This window comes from Rhea americana, unplaced genomic scaffold (assembly GCF_003343005.1).
Source record: "Rhea americana isolate MKP2758 unplaced genomic scaffold, rheAme1 scaffold_6, whole genome shotgun sequence".
NCBI classification, from domain to species: Eukaryota; Metazoa; Chordata; class Aves; order Rheiformes; family Rheidae; genus Rhea; species Rhea americana.
Window position 1 is genome coordinate 5,316,797 of NW_028186756.1, and position 17,668 is coordinate 5,334,464.

Genomic DNA, 17,668 nt, shown 5'->3' on the forward strand with positions numbered 1-17,668 from the left:
GGGGACCTGCCCGCATCGCCCCCCTCGCTGGGACCTGCCCGCATCGCCCCCCACGCGGGGACCTGCCCGCATCGCCCCCCAAATGGGGACCTGCCCGCATCGCCCCCCACGCGGGGACCTGCCCGCATCGCCCCCCAAATGGGGACCTGCCCGCATCGCCCCCCACGCCCGCGCCGGCAGAGCGGCGGGGCTGTTCGCCGTGGAAGGAAAAGCCTTCGCTGGGCGTTGCTGTCAAGACAGAGCTGGCAAGCAGCGCTGCTGAAAACATTCGCGCTTTATAACACATTATTAGGTTATTAGATTTATAATTACTAGGTATCGCTAGCTAGTCAAAGTAACACATTTAAAGATTAATTTTTACGTTGAGAGTGATGGCGTGGGAGAAGCTATATCGGGTTTCTTACATATTATCTCTGAAAAAAATGTGCATTAATTAAATGTGCCATGCCTGGATATTTATGTACYGAACTTTGGAAAGAATTAATTTCCATACTTAGCATGCTATTTCGGAACTTTCTCTTTCCCTTAGCCCGGTGACCCTTAGGCTTGGAAATGGCTGTTTAACTGTTGGGGGGGGGTGTTGGTACAAAAACGTAGGTTTTTTTCCTGCATCTGTTGCAACCGTTTCAGCCCTTAAWGCGTATAAACCAGAACAGTCTATTGATCTCCAGTGTAGACTAGAATAAGCCTGTAGGACTGCTCATCTTAAAAGCAAATTTGTTTCTCTTTAGAAAAATACCTCCTGAAGGTTTATGGCATTAACTTTACGGCTGACTAAAGGAAAAACTGGGTTTTATGAGGCTCTGCTTCTGAAGCCACTTTAATAACAAAACATATGTTTAATAAACTATGTAACAGTGATGGCAAAGAGAAAACCTTTGCAATAATTCTTGTGTAACCTGATTGACTGATACAATTCACAACCGGTGAAAGAACTTGAACGGAATGAAATCAGAGAWGATGAACGTTGCATATCAAAAAGCAAAACATGAAAGGACTTCTTTTTTTTTTTGAAGAGATAACTTCAAAGCCGGGGCTCCAGATGCTGGATTTACTAGCTGTGATTCGGGATGCAAGCGCAGGAGCGCGTTTGCKGAGCGAGCGAACGCCTGAGAAGGAGGCGGAGGGGAGGCCCCGCTGCCGAGCGGAGGCAGAGCCTGCGCACGGCTTTCCCCGGAGCTGCCTAGGGCTCGGTTTGGCCCAGCAGCGCCGCGAGTTACGGCGCTCCGCTGACGGCCCCGCCACCGCGCCCCCGCCACCGAGGGCCTTCTCCGGGCGGTGCCGGGCGCCGGCCGCCCCGTCGGCGACCAGCTGCACGTCCGTCTGCACYGGGAAGTCACCGCAGAGCACGAGCGCGGGGAGAAACCCAACAACCAGTCCGTCAGCGGCTGGCTCTGTACGAGCGGGCGCTGCCTCCCTCCACGAGCGAGGTCAGGCTTGGTGGCGGACTGCTCTTTGCACTCGGTTTGTGTGTTTTTAGACTATTTCACGCTGTGTCTGTAGTATGGCGTGTAATAACGCGCTGCTGGTAAGGCAAACTGCACCCTTTGTGGTGCAAGAGAGAGGCAGCAAGATGTGCGCCTGCCCGAGCTGGGATTTGTCGTCAGGCGGGAGTAAACAGTTGTCCCTGGTGACTTAAATAATACCGTGTTTAGTTGTAGTCATGAAATAAGCTAAAGAAAAAAAAATAATAATTCTGTAACAAAAACTTTCAGAATTTTTCCTGATGGAGAGATTGTCACTGGCTTAATAGAGATTAAGGCAAAAGTGTTTCAGAAGAGCTTTCCCACTCGCTTTACGGGGGATTCTGCTTTTGCCCGTTGGGTGCGCGTCTTCTGTGCAAAGAGGCTGTTGTGCTGGCAGCCCCGGTGCGGTAGCGGCGGGTTCCCGAAAGCCGTTGGTCTCGCCTGGCCTCAACAGTGGTATTGCTACGTTGGCTCAAACCGGGGAGACCAGACTAGCAAATCCTGCGGGCTACAAGGTGCTTTGCAGGTTTGACATAAACCTACAAATATGGTCAGAAGGCAAGAAATCCCGCCTTCTTACGGGGAACCTTGCAAGAGCTCATGCAACAAAAAGCCMGTGCAGCCCGTGGCGGATGGGGGACCACCGTGAGGGGTCGGCACAGGTGGAGGAGGTCCAGGAGACCCCCCTGCTCGCTGGGGCCCGGTGAGACAAAGTGGCGTCATCCAGCCCGTGGATCCAGCGGCGTTTGGGTGAGGCTTGCTTCACCCTGTTYGGTCTCCTGCCTGGCCTTATCTGTGCAGCCAAGCAGTGCGGAGCGGAGGCAAGCCCTGGACCCTGCTGTCCCCAAGACTTCCCCCACCCTCGTGGGGCAGCGAACAGCACYGTCCTGCCCAGCTCCCCTCCAGCTCCCCAGTCCCCCGCGGAGGGCAGCTCGGCCGGGCCGGCTCCCCGGGAGCGGAGGGTCCTGGTCCCGGCGCCGCGTGGCAGGAGGGATGCTGAAACGAGCCGCCAAATCTGGAGCAACCTGCCCCCCAGCCCAGCATCCRTCGGCGCGATCGGGCGAAGAGGAGAGCGAGCGAGGCGGTCGCRTGGCCGCGCGGGAGCAGCCCTGCGCTGCGGGCTGCGGTGACGAGGGACAGACGGACGCCTCCGGCCGGGGCAGAGGCTTCATCCCGCATGCTCATCTGTCACCAAGCTCTTAGTTTTCACTGCAACTCTACTTCCTATCTTAAGTAGCACGGTCTAACAGGAGCAGCGTATCCCAAGTGATGAACCAGCATTTTTACCATGCTATTCCCTATTTACCTACTTTTAACTACAGCATCTTCTCTTGATCTTTATCTGATGAGCGAAATCTCATTCCACTGGGGATCGGCTGGTAGGCGTTTCATCTCCCACTTCAGTTTGCTTTGGACTCCTGCATCGCTGGCTTTGCCGTCAGTCRCTCTGCGCAGGGTTAGGAACAAAACGTGTTCCTGCCACAATTTGTTACCTCGTTTATAAACAGCTGTCTTCGGCCCTAGGTGGTTTCATAGTCATTACTTGATGTGTAAGCACAAATCAGATGGCTAATCTGTCTGTTAGACATACCTGGTAATTATTCTGTRTAATTGCGTTGCTTCGACGGCACATGAAAAATGTGAAAACACCCAAGTTTTCAGCCCTGCACATGAAGTCATAGTAAGGAAAAAGAATTTGTCATGTTTTCTCACCTTTGCTAAAGGTCACAAACCGAATTTTCCCCGTGCTGCTCAGGACTCTCAGGCTGGCTTTGGCCTCCAGCCYGGGGCTCCTAGAAGAGCCCTGGGAGAGCATCCACCTTGCCTGGGGGCAGCATGCAGAGGAGCAGGGGGATGAGCCCACCTCCTGGAGACTTGGGTGACGGTCGTGGGTCTTCGGCGACTTGAGAAGGTCGCTTTGAACCACTGCCTAGCCTGTTTGGTGAGGCTGCTGTTGATTTCCCTTCCGTCGCCCTACAAAATGCTGAGGGTCAGGGAATAAAAAGTGATGCTTTCTACACCTGCCTCCCCCTTTTAGGTATAATAGATTGTTCGTTCTTTAAAAAATAGAAGAGTGAAAATAAGACGCAACTTTATTTCTCTTCTCTTGTGTTTTTGAATTATTGGGGGCTACCTGTGGCATCTCCCAGCGTCTCAGAGAGGCTCTGAGTTTTCCTCTCCAGGGTCGGAGGCAGATTGAYCAGGGAGACTTAATGAAGGCAGCGAGAGCCGAAGCCTGTTTAGCTGTCTGGCAGAGTCAGATCCAGGGACGCAGGAATCTCTATGCTTTCCCCGTCTTGATCACAGGTACATCTGGGCTTGGACTCAGGTGCTCTTCAAAAACCAAAGACCCTTAAATATTTGTGCTCAGAAACTTTCAGCCCTTTGCTCCAAATGCAGTTCATCTAGAGACTAATTGAAAGCAGTTTTCAGARCAGGTGAAATGCTGCAGCAAAGACCTCTTTCTTGACATAAATCTCAAAGAACAATTATCTTATTAATAATTGCTTAGAAATTATTATTATTATTGTATTAATAGTTGCTTAGAAAAATTGTCACCTACTTTTAAGCGTGGAGATGTCAGAGAGTCTTAGARATCTTGAAAGCTTTGAATGTTGATACAAAAGAAAGCCATTTTGATTGGCATCTTGTTTTGTCTGAACAGGGGTACTTAATTTCAGATCAGTTTGRGGTGGGTGCAAACAGACCTAAGGAAATTTTCTGTTTCACATGGGCTCCAGAGAAAAGATGTGCTGAATCAAAGAAAATGACACCTGGAGAGTAGGAGCAGAAGCAGAGACAAGTCAGGCTTGTAGGATGAAGTCATCCGGCGGGAAACCTCAAGACAAACCTTTTCATGGCTCCTGGGAAACCTGTTGCCCTTGGCAGGCCTTGGCTTTTTGTGCTGAGCTGTCGAGGGTTGCTACTACCATCTAGAGGACCTTTCTGCCTGCAGATTTTGTCCTTCTGATGTGGGGAAGCCACATGCCAATTTGTGCTTGCCTGGAGAGTGGGGCCGTCGGGCTGGCCGAGGCGAGAAGAGCTGTGGACGTCTGGGGCTGGTGTGTCCTGTGGAGCTGAGGTGGTCCTGTCCAGCGTGATGATCCACCCACTGTCTGGGCAAAGCTGTCACGCCGTGATCAAACCCTTGGCTGGTCCCAGACCACGCTGGCAGCCCTCGATGGTCCAGCTCACAGCTCCACGCGCTCGCGTTCGGCTCCAGGGCCACCCCGCTGCCCGTAACACGGTGCGGGGTAGCGGTGAGACGGCAGGCGGAGCGGCGGGAGCCGCGCGGTGCTGCGAGCCCCGGCGGTGTTGCGCAGCTCGGCCAGCCTGCGGGAGCGTACGGTCCCGCCGAGACCTCCGCGACCCGCGCCGCCTTGCCGCTGTTCGYGGCGAGCGCCGTCGCGTCGGGGGCAGCCGGCGTTCGCAGCCCCCTCCCGCGCCGGGGCTCGCTGCGTCGCCGTGCTGATGTTGGCAGAGAGGGAAAACAGCTGAAATGTACCATTTCCCTCCTGGAGCAAATTCACACCTGAGAGTTTGGGTCCCGAAGCTTGAGGGTAAAAGCCCATTTGCCGTGCTGATACGTCCCCTGAGTTGGCAGGCACATGTTGGTTTTAAAAGCAAAGTGAGAATAAAGTTTGGAATATAGTAATGTCTGCATTTTTTAATTAGGAGGTCTGAGAGCAGATAAAAGTGTCGGGAAGGAAGAGAAAGCTGAAGCAAGAATTTAGCACAGCTAGAGCTGTCTGGCTTCGCGGGGGCTTTCTGTGCCTTCAGGAAACGTTCAGCCGCTCCCCYGTTACCGAGGCTTTGGAGATGGATGCGGGGCTGCCTCGCTCCGGCAGGCTGGTGAGATTGCTCTGACTCCTGTAGGCTCCTGCAGCTGGGAAATTTCAGCTGTCATCGCTTCTTGACCAGCCAAGGTCAGGGGAGCAGCAACCTGATGGGAAAATTGATCTTCCGGCAGGCAAGTTCCAAGCAGGCGCTCTTTTCACATGTTGATGTTGCACGTGAAAATCTGGGAGGAAGAGACCAGCACCRTTCCCGAACGCTCCACTTAAATGTCCTCGCACTGTCCGTGCAGACCCCCCCAAGAAGTTGTGCCAGCTTTCCTGCAAGGCCRCCACTGCATGCGGCTGCTGGCTCACGTCTGTACTGAGGGGAGGTGGTGCAAGTGCCTGTCCTTGGGGATTTTAAATCTTTATGTGAACGAGAGAGAAAGACAGTGCTAGATGGCAGTGGATGAGAAACTCCTCCCCATGATGCTTTTTATCTGCTCCTTGGAGAGTGCTCTGCCAGCAGCSTGCAGTGCTCTCCCAGTGCTCCAGCGCAGCAAAGCAAGAGCATCTGGAGCCCAGCGACACAAGGTCCTTCTGCAGGGTCACGATCAGGGTTGGCTTGGTGGCTGAGCAGATGAAGCTGATGGTCCCCTGATAAAGCAGTGTGACATCAAGGGGTCTGTGGTAGCAACATGACTTGTTTTGGCTCTCTGTGGGCAATCTAAAGGTTTTTCTTTCTGCCTGTGGTGAGGAAAAGGAACTTTTTAGGGCCATCAGCAACCCTTCAGTGTGGTGCAAGGCAGAGGGCACCAGTCTAGGCTGCAAGGCCTCAYCCGCAAGTGTCCTTGGAGCATCCATCACATTGTAGGGAAATTCACAGAGGGCTTGCTTTTGCCTGTTCCCTGGGAGGATGYTTCTTCTAGCCTTAGCGGTGCTAATGATGTCTACTGAGAGAAGGCCTAGAGTCCACCAAATAAAGCTTGGTTTTGTAGGTCTTGTTTGCCTCGTGTCAATGCCCGCCTACTCTTGCTGGTTGCTAAGTGCCTCTAGTGCTGCTGTGGCTTGACCATTGCGTGCATGGTGCGTGCTCWGTCATGTCCAGTGACAGTGACATCCCAGCACAGGAGCTGCAGCCAGAGTCCTCATACCTGTGTCAGCCGATGTGGTGAGGACAGGGTAGCTCTCTGGGGTCCTACGCAGGTTTTSCTGCGGGTTTCTCAATGGTGAAGGTCCTTGCCCATGTATTGGTGTGCTTCTTGGGAGARGTGGTGGTTCCCGTCTTCTTGTTGGTCCAGTTGAGGCTCTGTCCTGCCTAGGGTCACAGGAGATAGGCTGCATGAAGGGGTGAAGCTCAGTTCCCCTTGTGATGCTGTGATTAGCAGCTGAGAGAATTACCCCAAATAGAAGTTACTGCCCTGGAGGCAATAATCTGAGTCAATACAGCTGCTAGGAGCCTCTTGGGGAGGTGTGGGACAGAAGGAATGGTGCTGAAGCGGTGTGGGGCACTCTGCACATGCCCCCAGGCCCCTGGGGGCAGCGGGGCGTCACCCAGAGCAGCTGCCGGGCTGCTCTGACCTGCTGTAGCATAAAGGCTCTTTGTGTGGGTCRGGCTCAGGGGGAGGAAGGGCACAGCTAGCCCAGTCAGAGGAAGTCAGAGTCGAGAACCGAGCCCGACTAACTCCTCCTGCGGCCTGCAGAGGAGGCTGCCGCACGCTGGGAATGGGTGCATTGCCCCCCCAGTAGCCCATCACAATCCCCAGGTGTGAGGCTTGGGCACTGGGGTGAGGTCTGAACCTGGCACAGTCAGATGGCAAGATGTCCTGGGGCCCTGCTCACTGGGAGGACCCAGCTCTGAGCACCCAAGTTCAGGTAGCACCGTTGCTTCAGCAGATGGAGAGGAGCCCAGGTCCCTGCCAGGCAGTTCTTGCTGTACTTTTCTCTGCATGAAACCTTCCTTAGCTACCAGACGGACACAAGAAGTTTCCATCCCATGTCAGTGTTGTAGCACTAGTGCCATTTCAACCACGTACTGTGCTTCTCTGGAGCGAGGGACTAAGGACAGTCAAAAAGTTATTCCTAGTGAGCGTTGACCTCAAATTGCAGCAGACGTCTTGCTGTCTGGCTGCCCCGGTGTGCCAAAGTACAGGACTATCCTGTGGCTGAAAACCAAGCGGACCCGGGAGCTTTGCTCCGGCGGAGGAGACGTTGCTTGCCGAGGGCTGCCTGGCCCGCGCCGATGCCTTCCCGGTGCGGGGTGGGCGTCCGCCGTGGTCCGGTCTCCCTCTAGCGGCTCGGGCGGCCCGAGGAGGGGGCGCCGGCTCCCCGGCAAAGCTCGGGGATCCTGGTGCTGAGCGCTTGCGATGCGGTGCCCGCGGCAGGCGGCGTGCCGGGGCGCCCGCGGCGTGGCGGGCCACCACCGCCGGCGGACGCAGGGCACGGCGACGAGCTGTCCCTGCGCTGACTTTTAAGCGTTTCTCTTAATAGGTTTCAAACATAACCACCATTAGTCCCTCCACAAAGAGAAAGTCTTCATTATGCAAATTCTCATCTTAAAGCTTTATTCATGTGCTTCCTGGCAGGCTTTCCTTTAATCTCAAGAGCAAGATTGCTTGGAATTACCATATACCCTTGTTAATTGCATAAAAAAAAAAAAAGGAATTGCAGCAGAGGTTGTTTTTGCCATAATCAAGAGTGATTTTGATTAGTACTTCTGGAAATCAAAATGTTTTACTGAGAAGGGAGAACGAGGGCCGCAGCACTGCGCTGCTCTCGGAGCTGCCCCGCGGACCGGAGGCGGCACGCCAGCTCCGGGGGGTCTGCCGCCGTCCCCGTAGCGCTGCGGTGCCGGGAGCCAGCGAGCACTGGAGACCCCGGCCGCGGGGAGCCGCCTCGCGCGGGCCTCGGAGAAGCACGGAGCTGCTCTCCCGCGCGGGAGGGTGCTCTGCCCCACTCATCCTCCAGATTGGGCCTCTGCCGAGAGGGTGGGAAGTTCCCCTCTGGCGATGGAGGTTGCACCAGGGTGACGCTAGCACGGTGCCTGCCAGCTCCACCACGTTGACCCTCTTGCACGGCGGCACGATCTGCAGGGTTTTCACCCAGGTGGCGCAAGGCCAGTCCGCTCTGCCTGGAGCCACAGCTCAAAACCCTCCAACCCCCTCACCCCGCTGGGTGCCACAGCCGGAGGGCAAGGGCACTTGCACTGCCCGACTCAGTGCCTAATTTAAGAGGTTGGTCACTGGGGAGATACTGGTGYTTTCATCACTGCCTGGCACTCGCTTTCCTCCGTCCCTCCCACCCACTGACTGCTGTGTTGCACCTGACTTAGGTGCATAAAGTCAGGCAATTTGAATTACTCTYGCTTGCCCCAGTATCTGCTTTGCATTCTCCCTTAATCTCTTGGGCTGTCAATCCAGTACCTTCACAAGCTCTAAATTCCCAAGAAAGCATCTAACATTATATATTTGCACAGAGAGATATGTAGGTTTGCACTAAAAATGGAATACCTCTCTTCTAATATTGCATACAGCCTAACAATATACTAGGTGTGAATTACAGTACTATAATTCAAGCTCTGTCAAACAGTGGGGCTTAATTAGAATATATATATATATATATATATATATATATATATATATATATATATATTTGTGAAAACTAAAAAGCTGACAAGTACAATTGTACATCTGAGCTGCCTGCTGCAGAAAATGAGGAAAGAATACATTAAGACACCAAAAAAAAAAAAAATCACAACACTGTTCTACCTTCGAAGAGTGGTTAGCGCTGATTAAAAGTGTCCCTAGCAAAGCAAGAGAATTCGCAGAGAAGCCTCAAATCTATGGCTCTGTCTGCCATAACTCTCATCTTCCTGTTTTATAGCCTCCGTCAGGGCAGCCACAGGCTTGGCTACAGCTTCCCCCCTCAACTCGCAGAGCGGTGGAATTTGGGGGATTAATGCAACATACCACTAGGTGTCCTGGCTCAGTTTTTCCATTGCCACTTTAAAGAAAAATAGGGAAAATGCATCCAGTTCACCTCTTTCTCTCCCCCCATCATAAATCCTATGGTCTCCTGGGTGCTCCAGAGTCAGCCAAACATGCAGCATGCGGAAAACAGCCTTGACGCAGAGRCCACAGAGCACAGGAGTGCTCCACATAGCTCACTGGTTCGTCCTGCATGGAGAACCATTGCGTGGAGCAAGACCCGCGTGGCAACCTGTGCACGGAGCACCAGCCCCGGCTGGCGGCCGGGGTCGCTAGCCAGCCCTCCGTGGTCGCTAGCCAGCCCTCTCGGCCAAGGGCGGARGTAGGACTCCACCACCTGCCAGCTCCCCAGTGTCAGATGTGCTTCACACCCACAAGCTACGGAGTCAGCTYTTCACTTGTTTAGTGAAGTGAGTCGCTGGCCAGAGCCGCTCCRTGCCCAGCTTCATTGGAATGGTACAGAAGCAGCACCGTGCAGTCAGGCCAGCACCTAGGCCTTAGTGTCTGTCACTTACCCAGAGGGAAGGCTAAGGTGGAGGAAGAGCAGATCTGTAAGAGCTGGAATACATACAAAAGCAGGCTTTCAATAGACCCCACCTAACATAAGACAATTGGAGTTTGACTCTTTTTKTGGTCTTTAAATAAAGAAATAAGKGAGAAGTCAGCACTGTCCAGCACCTCCTGAAGGAGGCTCCTTTTTGGGTTTGCCTTCAGTGGAGCAGAGGAGCACAGAAACCCTAAAGCCTCCTCTGCACATCAGTAGCCACTTCCCTAAAGGCTTCAGAAGAAAGACCATGAGGCCAAGTCCTCATCCTTCACAAGGCCTGTGCTGAGGGTAGATAAACTAGAGTATAACTGGGCACATTTTCAATCTGCTGTGAACCTGTCCATGGGGGCAAGTAGTGCTCAGTCAGTACTGATGACTTACTTCACTTTTCGGCTGGCCCTTAGTGCTGTGGTTTCAGTCCAAACCTCCCAAGACAAGAATCTTGCCAAGAACTTGATGGAAGGAAAACAGTAGAAGAGAAACCCCAAACCATCATCTAGCAATAAACCCCAATAAAAGTCTAGTAGTACTCACCAATACTGAATAATCAGTGAAGAATGTTTTCCTGAGCCTTTCAGTGGTTTTATAGTCGTACAGCAGGTTGTAGGCAGCTTGGGTCTATCCTGGAGGGGAAGTGAATTGTGAACACCTGCGCTGACTTAGGTGTTTAGCATGCATTAAAGAAAGACATTTCTAAAACTTACTAACAGGCTGCGTTGTGATCTATAACATGCAGAAACRGCCTTAGCTTTGCTCAGAGAGTACAAACCAACCGTAATACAAAGATATCCTGTGCTATATACGGCTTCTTATCAGCGGATGGGCTTTACCAGCCGTTAGCAAGATAGGCGCACCTGGAAGCAGGGATTTGCCGTGAGGCAGYGGGGAGTAGATCAGGGGCTGCTGAATACCAATTCCCTGCCCAGCGCTGCCTCCCCTGCAAGCGTGCTTGCAGGGTAAACCTGCACACTGAGTGTGTTGTTTGGATTTTGAGCATTTGCCTGTGAAACACCGAAGTTTGTTACTGCTTAATAACTTAATCAAAGAGTAAGGAGAGGAGTGTGCAGTTCTCCGTCAGAGGGAGCATGCAAGTTGTATGCCTTTGATGGGAGTACTCGGTTGTTGATCCATAAAAGGTGTAATATCTCTATAACACTCCTTGCATGAAATAAAGATGTTGTCAACTTCAATTAACTAGCAATCTATTATTAATCCTTGCCAACACCTTGGGAATTCCCTGGTTTAAATTGCCCTGGAAATTGATCTCTCTCGGTTTGCCTTGGGTAGCGGTACGAAAGCCCTGTGAAATGGGTTCTGCCACATACCGTAATTTGTAGGTAAGGTTTCTGTAGGGAATTAAGCGTATCAACACTTTTCCTCATCCTCATGGAAGCGCTGTCGCCGAACGCGGGGAGGCGCGAGCCTTGTTCGGTGGGTCGATCACAGCTCCTGCCCACGTCCCCTGGAAAAAGGCGAAGCCGGGAGGCATCTGAGCCCGTTTTCCTCGCCCGGCCGGGCGCTCCCGGCCTCCCCGGCCAGGCAAGCGTGGCGCGTGCGGAAAAGCCCCGTCTCCCTCTGACGGCGGGCGCGCTCCGGGGGCCTTGGTGTCCCCCCTGCAGAACGTGGAGCGCAGCGCCGGCTGATTGCCCAGCCTTGGCGTGCCGCAGACCAGTGCACTGAGCATTTACTTAACCACCGAGAACAGAAGGGGGGGAAGGGGGGGACGGGGCGGCTCTCGGCATACGGCAGTGACTGTCGGTATTACCCCCGTATTCCTCCTGCCGGGCAGCTGCGCGCTCCGTAGGATCACAGGTTGGAGGGGACCTCTGGAGATCATCCAGCGCCATGCGCGGTGGCTGGCTCCACCTGCAACGGGGCGCTCGGCGCCCAGCCCGGCGCCGCGCGAGCCGGGGGGGAGCGCCTGCTGCCCTCCGCACCGCAGACCCGGCGCTTCGCTCGCTCGCACGTTTGCTGAGCTTACATTTTACTAGGCAGCAAATGAAACACGGTGCGACGTGCGAGCGCCTGAAACCGGAGCTGTCGTAGTACTGAGTACCCACCCTCCGCAGAAGTTTCCCGGGGAAGTGCTGATACCTGCTTTCTGGTGGACTGGTGCCTTTTCATTGCCATTGTCCTTGTCAGTAAAGCTTTAAATTTATTCATGAAGCAAGCTGGAGCTCAGGTGGCAAGAGCTAAATCCATTTAGCAGTAGGAATAAGAGGAAAGCCATTTTAATGTTCTCTTGCAGTGCTGCAGTACTTAGCAAACCCAAAGGATATTAATTACTCAGCATGCTCTGAGATGTAAAAGCATGAATTTATCAAGACAAATACATTCAGAACTAGGGTAAGTCAACAGTAATTAACATGATGCAAAAAATAGTCAGGGAAAGGAAGGATTAGATGGTCCTATCGCGTTCGAACACCATATAGTTTAGAGTCATCCCCGGGATATTTTAAGGTGATTGGAGCTGTTGAAAGGCATCGTTAACGATGAATTTGCCGTCTGTTTGTCAGGTGTATTCCTTGGCTCTGGGCATGTTCCTAGTTCACATTACAAGATAGCGATTCAGGCGGTATCTGAAATATTGTGTGTTTGGCAGCCAGCTTCAGAATTTTAATAGGAAATCGTTGATGTCGGAATGCACTTTCAAAGAAGAGGTGCGTGGGGTTTCGTTGTTTTTCTCTGAGTTTGTCTGTGCTGTTCCAATATTTTCATGGTGTTTAGCAAACATATAATCGTGAGCACAGCCACAGATGAGTGGCAGCTAGAGAGATGAATTGGTAGCTCTGCTTGACAAATTTAAGAAGTGTAGCATGTGTTTTTATACCACATCCATTAAAGCAGACAAATGGAAAATCCAGAGATGACTGCTCTGCAATTTAACAGTCATAGCGTTCGGAGAAAGCTGATGTCTTCGTCAGCACTGATGATGGGTCAGGCTTAGGAAAAAGCAAAAAACCCTCTAAAAACTAAAGCAAATTGAGCAAACAAGTGTAGCCATGCTGTATTTAAGGGCAATTTACTTTGTGTGGAGCAAGTAAAACCAATGTTGATTCTTTTTCTCCAGGTCATGGGGACGACCTAGGTTCCTTTAGCCTAGAGGATGCTCTGTATGGTCCCACCACCAAACAACGTAAGTCAAATTTATTTATTCTTTTAAAGAGCAGAAAAGCCAATAGTAATTAAGAGTTGTAATTATTCTTTGGGATCATATGCACATGGAGCCGTCTCTACTGGGATGGACTCGGTTTCCATGCATGGCAACAGCTGGAATTAGCAATGTTCCTGTAGAAGTTACTTGCTAACATCATTGTGCTCCTCTGTTTCGTGATTTTAGTCAGCAGGTTGCAGAGGGGTAGTTTTGTTCTGACATCACGACAGCACTGAACACGTCTTAGGGGGCTCCCGGCCGCTTGCACACATCAGTAACATCTCGTAACAAATACCCCCAGTTTCACCTGGAAGGCAGCACGTTCTGCTTTTCTCGCCGCCCCGTCCAGCAGCCTTCACAGGCACTGTGACTCGCCCATTCCCAGTGCCGGTGGTCCGCTGCGCGCGGAAGGAAGTCTGGGCAGGGAAAGCACCTGCCTTTTGCACGTTAAGTTTCTCTCGCGCTCCCAAATCCCCTCCGGAGAGGCGCTGAGCCATCAGTCCTGTTGCAACCAGGGAAAATCAAACCGTGCGCTCGGCTGTTGCTTTCATTTGCTTATTTTCAAACGCAGCCTGCCCATTAAAGGAAACTCATTTCCAGTGGGGATACCCTGTTTCTGGCGCTCTGACATTGAATGTTTGGCTCTGAAAGATGCAGTTCTCGGTAAGCCAAGGTCAGGCTGTGTCAGTGAGGGACCCGGCAGAGCTCGGCCCTAGGGCCTGTCTAATGCAGTGCCAAGGGCGAGGGTCCTGTTGGCTTTACACCACCTTGGTTGTATTAAATTCCATGCAGCAGTTCTCATTTACACCAGAAATGAGTTAGTCTAACTGACAGTTTTTTTACTGCAGATACCCTTCGGTGCACTTGCAGCAGCTCCCTCCGAATGCCGATGTCTCCTTTCATAAACCAAGTTCAAAACTCATCTGCATCTAGTCATTTAACCAGCTTAAATTTCTGGTTGTGGCCATGGAGACAGTGCAGTGGAGGGGACTGCGCGTCATGTTGATTTTACCAGTGATACGTTAGGTGCATTTCTCAGTGCTTGGAAACACTAGGCTAACGCTACAGGTGATGTGCTAAAGCACCCTGCCGTTGCCAGGGCGCTGCAGTGTTACCCCAGCGGAGGATTTGGCCCGGCGGGCATTTGTGCTACGTAACATTGGGAGATTGGTTGGAAATGCGTAACCACCACTTCCGAACCCAGAGAAGCCAGTGCTTCTCCAGGCTCCTCACGGCCTCGCTTGAACAGCATACCCATCGCCAGGCTTGCTGTGGCTGTACCAGAATAAAAGCAAAGGAAGGATCTGGAGATCAGTCACATCAAATCCTACCCATACACTGGAAATGAAGCACTCCAGTGTTCGGAGACACCGATGGAAATTAATGAGAATAGAGCTGCTACAACAACTCTTGCTCATTATTTATTCATATACTTGGTAATGCCATCCACTATTAATAGATAGTGGTTTACAGGAAAAAAAAAAAAAAACTAATAACAGATCGTAGCTTGCTTTAGCACAGTAACAGCCACAGGAGCTGGGGTCTGAGCATTCAGGTGTCTCCAAAATTTCTCTCCTAAGGGGAACCTCTGGTATGTCCTGCAGCACGGGAAATTATTGGTCACTTAAATAAGGGACTAAGCAGGGGATGATGAAATGCTGTGTTATTTTATACGCCCTTCTGCACAGCAGCTGTCCTGTGCTGCATGCAGCTGTCTTCAGGAGTCTTAATGTGAAGTGGTTTCTCAGAGGCCTCTGCTTTCTGCTCGACTTCACGCCAGCCCCCACAGAGGCAGCATTTATCCCCAAATACAACTCTGCCCCCAGCGACGTGGTCTTGGCGCGCACAGGGACACCAGCCCCTTGCGCCGAGGCTGGGGTGTGCTTCGAGTCATGCCTCTGCGGGTTTTACAGCTTTGGGCTCCAAGGAGTTTGCAGAACAAGGGGAAGTCATGGCACCAGACCAGGCTTGCACGCCACGTGGCTCCTGCTGAAGGGCAGTGGCTTTTTCTGGGGGGGATCCTCTGTGTTGTGACGGTTATGGACGTGTTGGCCAAGACTCTTTACCACTTATTTTCAAACAGAGGCAACAGATTCCCAGGTGCTACCCCCAACTAATGTTCCTCCCCCCTCTGTTTTACGGCAGCGACTCCCAAGGTGCCCCGGAAGCCGGCAGGTGGGACAGGTGAGATGTGCGTATCTGCCTACACTTTAGCGAAACGCCGGGTTTGCTTCCCGTGCGGGTCTGAGCGGCGCGAGCTGCCCTGCTGCTGCGTGCGCGGGGTGGGGAGCTGCTGCTCGAGCAGCGACAGCGAGGGCTGGAGCTTGGCCCCGCAGCGCCGCGCCGGGAGCTGCCCGGGCTCACTGGGCTCCTTGTTGCGGGCTTGCAGCGGTGCCCCGGAGTGAACTGCCATGTGTCTGGGTGCTTGCAGGAGCTCAGGCTTTGGGGTGGAAGCCTTTGCTTGCCCATGGGAACACCCCAAACATGCTGCAGAAACGAGGTGTAAACTGCCTTTCCCTTGCCTTTGCACTGAGCTGGAAGCCAGTCCGCAAGCAGCCACTCCTCCGCAGCCGGACTACCTCAGCTGGGTGAGCTGCATTAGCTTCGTCTGGCCACACCACCTCTCCAAACACACCTCCTCTTGCTCTTTCCAGCAAAATCGGCACATCATTGCAGGGAAACATGCCTGTATTTGTAGCGCTCCAGTACTGCAGGGGCAAGGACAAGATGTTCCAGAGCAAGGCCTGGGAGCTTGCTGACCACCTGCACTCGGTGTTCAGGTGAACAAGTGGGTAGATGGTGGAAGGGGAGGGAATGCATAGCAGGCTGGAAGCTGAGATGCTTCTGGTTTTGCCATGAGCAAATTCAGACCAGCTACTTTTACCTTCTTGAGCCTGAGCTTTTGTTTCCCCATTCTCTTCAGTATAAGAAAGCAGGAACCAATGTGTATTTGTGAAGTGCTTTGCACACTCCCTCCCTCCTCCTTACATTGCTTAAGTAAATGCAATATTGATATTTCTGTCCATTCTGAAGGCACGTGGTGTTAGAGCATTTATGGTCAAGGCTGAATTTTGCACACTTTGCAGTATCTTAATGGAAGAGCCACAAATCCCAGCTCAGCTCTGCAAACGTTTTTACACCTCACAGTGTGGCACCTACTAGCTTTCTTTCCAGGAAAGAACTCAGAGGATATTTTTGTTCTTTCTTTTTCTCCAAGATGTCCCAGACCTTAACTGAGTGCTCCAATTTGGTGAAATTTTACTGTCTAGAGAAAGATGTTTCCCCAACTATCTGTGCCTGTCCCAGCTAGCTAGATCCACAGCACCTGCCCAGACACTTTGAGGAAGCATGCTAAAACTCATGCTGACATGAAAGTTTCATTGCTGGCAACTCCTCTAGCTCAATTCTGGCCAGACATACATACTTAAATATAGAGCAGTCACAAGAGCTGTGGGTTGCTCAACCCTGCAAAAAGCAACCGCAACAGGAGGGAGCTCAGAAGTGAGCTAGCTTGCTAGTACGTGAATGTAACAGGAGGAGAGACATCTGACTGCCTAATCCCTTGGCCAGGGTAGTCTTTGCTAGGGACAAGGAAAGACAGAGCTAGAGCTGCTGCCGTGGTGGTGTCTGCTCCTAGAGCATGATCCAGAGGTCACTGTCAGACCGAGGAGGTGCAGAGCACCAGGTACTTGCAGGTGCTGGGGCGCCGTGTAACCAGCGGGATTCCCAGGGACAGCAAGAACCAGCAGAGCCAAGTGCAGAGCCAACTCTACGGCATCTTTCTCTTGTTCCCAGCAGAGGCCTGGCTGGACCATGCTTCGAACTGCGCAGGGTGTTTCTGCAGCCCTTTCTCCTGGGGACTAAGCTGGAGTCAGGCCAGCTGAACTGAGCGATCAGGTAGCCAGTAAAGCTACCTTGTTTCTACCCCAGTCTAACTCTTCATCAGCAACATCATGTGTTTCTCCAGCCCAAGCATTAGAGCAGGAGGTGCAAGGCCCACAGACCAGAGCCATGTCGTCGCCGGGCCAGTGAACCGCAGGATTAAGGCACTGGCAGAGTCCAGCACATCCTCCAGCTGCCGTGCAAGGGAGGGGGGGGGTGTGCAGCACGTCCACGCCGGGGAGCTGACAGATCTGCTCGCACAGAAAGCGAGAGGAAGAAAATTCCCTGTCTGTCGCTGGAGGGAGACCCTCGAAAGGGCCTATCTAGCTAACGCGCTCCGCTGCCTTCCCGTGGGCCTCGCACGGGACTCGGCCTGAGAGCGCCCAGCTCCTGCTGCGCACAAGCTGCCTTTCCGGTGGATTTTTCCGAAGGAGAAGACACGATAAAGTCAGTGTTACTTAAGTCCACAACTAGCTGCTCTTAGCAGGAGCGGAAATTGCCTCCCACCGGCCCAGACCCGCGAACGCATTTCCGTATTTTGGGCCGGGGCAAGGAGAGCCTGGCGGCGCCGCAGCCGGTTTCGCGCAGAAGCGCCCGCAGGGGCCGCGTCGCCCGGGCCGCATCCCGCACGAGGGGCCGTCTGTTTGGTAAACCCTCCCCGGGAGGCTCAACCGTGCCAGGGCCGAGACCGCACCTGAGGTGGTTTCGCCTTCCCCGGCACGTGTCCCCGGCGGTGCCGGGGGGCTCCGGCTGCAGCGGTGCCGCTCTCCGCTCCCACGGCCGTGCCGGGCCACCCAGCCCTGCCGCCGGCTCTCCTCGGCCCGGGCTCGCCCACGCCGGCTCCCGCGGGCGCCGAG

General features: G+C 53.0%; 1 protein-coding gene across 1 annotated transcript in view; it reads left to right on the top strand.

Annotated features, from left to right (window-relative positions):
* The first annotated feature begins 12,416 nt into the window (after positions 1-12,416).
* CD99L2 (CD99 molecule like 2) overlaps positions 12,417-17,668 on the top strand; it is a 13,942-nt gene continuing 8,690 nt past the window's right edge. Inside the window, exons 1-5 of the mRNA XM_085319726.1 lie at positions 12,417-12,435; positions 12,846-12,911; positions 15,075-15,113; positions 15,464-15,517; positions 15,628-15,709. Of these exons, the coding sequence (XP_085175852.1) occupies positions 12,417-12,435; positions 12,846-12,911; positions 15,075-15,113; positions 15,464-15,517; positions 15,628-15,709 (260 nt within the window). The remainder of the gene's footprint in view (positions 12,436-12,845; positions 12,912-15,074; positions 15,114-15,463; positions 15,518-15,627; positions 15,710-17,668) is intronic.